Here is a 1,259-nt window from a genome sequence, read left to right on the forward strand (position 1 = left end):
GCCTTTCCATTTGCTGGGTCCCGCCCCACATCTAGACGTGGCTGTGCCAGGGATGCACTGGGTCGCCCTCCGGGCGTGTGCAGTGTGACCGTGCGCTAGGGACTTCCTCGAGAGCGGGTGTGGAGCTCGAAGTGCAGGGGTTCGGCCCTGCTCCCGCGAATCCGCCCGCTCAGCCAACGTCTCCCCTTCCTGGCATGACCCGCAGGTATTTGGCTATCCGCTATCCGCTGCACTCCCGCGAGCTGCGCACGCCTCGCAACGCGCTGGCGGCCATCGGGCTCATCTGGGGGCTGTCGGTGCTCTTCTCCGGGCCTTACCTGAGTTACTACCGCCAGTCGCGGTTGGCCAACCTGACCGTGTGCCACCCTGCGTGGAGTGCAGCTCGCCGCCGCGCCATGGACCTCTGCACCTTTGTCTTCAGCTACCTGCTACCGGTGCTGGTGCTCGGCCTGACCTACGCGCGCACTCTGCGCTACCTCTGGCGCGCAGTCGACCCGGTGGCCGCCGGCTCAGGCGCCCGGCACGCCAAGCGCAAGGTGACGCGCATGATCATCATCGTGGCGGCACTCTTCTGCCTCTGTTGGATGCCTCACCACGCGCTTATCCTCTGCGTGTGGTTTGGCCGCTTCCCACTTACGCGCGCCACCTACGCGCTGCGCATCCTCTCACACCTGGTCTCCTACGCTAATTCATGCGTCAACCCCATCGTCTACGCGCTGGTTTCCAAGCACTTCCGCAAAGGCTTCCGCAAGATCTGCGCGGGCCTGCTACGCCGCAGCCCTAGCAGAGCCTCGGGCCGCGTGTGCGTCGTGGCGCAGGGCACCCGCAGCGGCAGCGTGCTGGAGCGCGAGTCCACCGACCTGACGCACCTGAGCGAGGTGGCCGGGCCCTCTGCCCCTGCGCCGCCGTCTCCTAGCGGCTCAGCCTCGCGCCGGATCCTGGGCCAATCTTGGCTGGACCAAAAGGCCCCCAACGGCATCCTGACAGTTAATGAGACCTGAACTAACTTAGGGGGTACATTTGGATATTAAAGGATTGGAGTCAGCGATCGGGGAATCGTGGTGGAGCTTTGTCTGTTAATAAAATGCACAAACCATTTTATGTGCAGTGACACGCTGTGTCTCCGCATATCTCATGGTCATGAGGCTCCATGGTAATAAGCCTCTGGTACTTCACAGGGGAGCTTTGGATGATTGGGTGCAGGGTGCTTTGCTGAACTACAGGGGGAGAGGGCGGACCACACGAAGACAGCCGAGTTA

General features: G+C 62.9%; 1 protein-coding gene across 1 annotated transcript in view; it reads left to right on the top strand.

Annotated features, from left to right (window-relative positions):
• The first annotated feature begins 194 nt into the window (after nt 1–194).
• The window catches only part of GALR2 (galanin receptor 2), a 4,545-nt gene continuing 3,480 nt past the window's right edge, over nt 195–1,259 (top strand). The window contains exon 1 of the mRNA XM_019644237.1: nt 195–986. Within this exon, the coding sequence (XP_019499782.1) occupies nt 195–986 (792 nt within the window). The remainder of the gene's footprint in view (nt 987–1,259) is intronic.

This window comes from Hipposideros armiger, unplaced genomic scaffold (assembly GCF_001890085.2).
Source record: "Hipposideros armiger isolate ML-2016 unplaced genomic scaffold, ASM189008v1 scaffold_87, whole genome shotgun sequence".
NCBI classification, from domain to species: domain Eukaryota; kingdom Metazoa; phylum Chordata; class Mammalia; order Chiroptera; family Hipposideridae; genus Hipposideros; species Hipposideros armiger.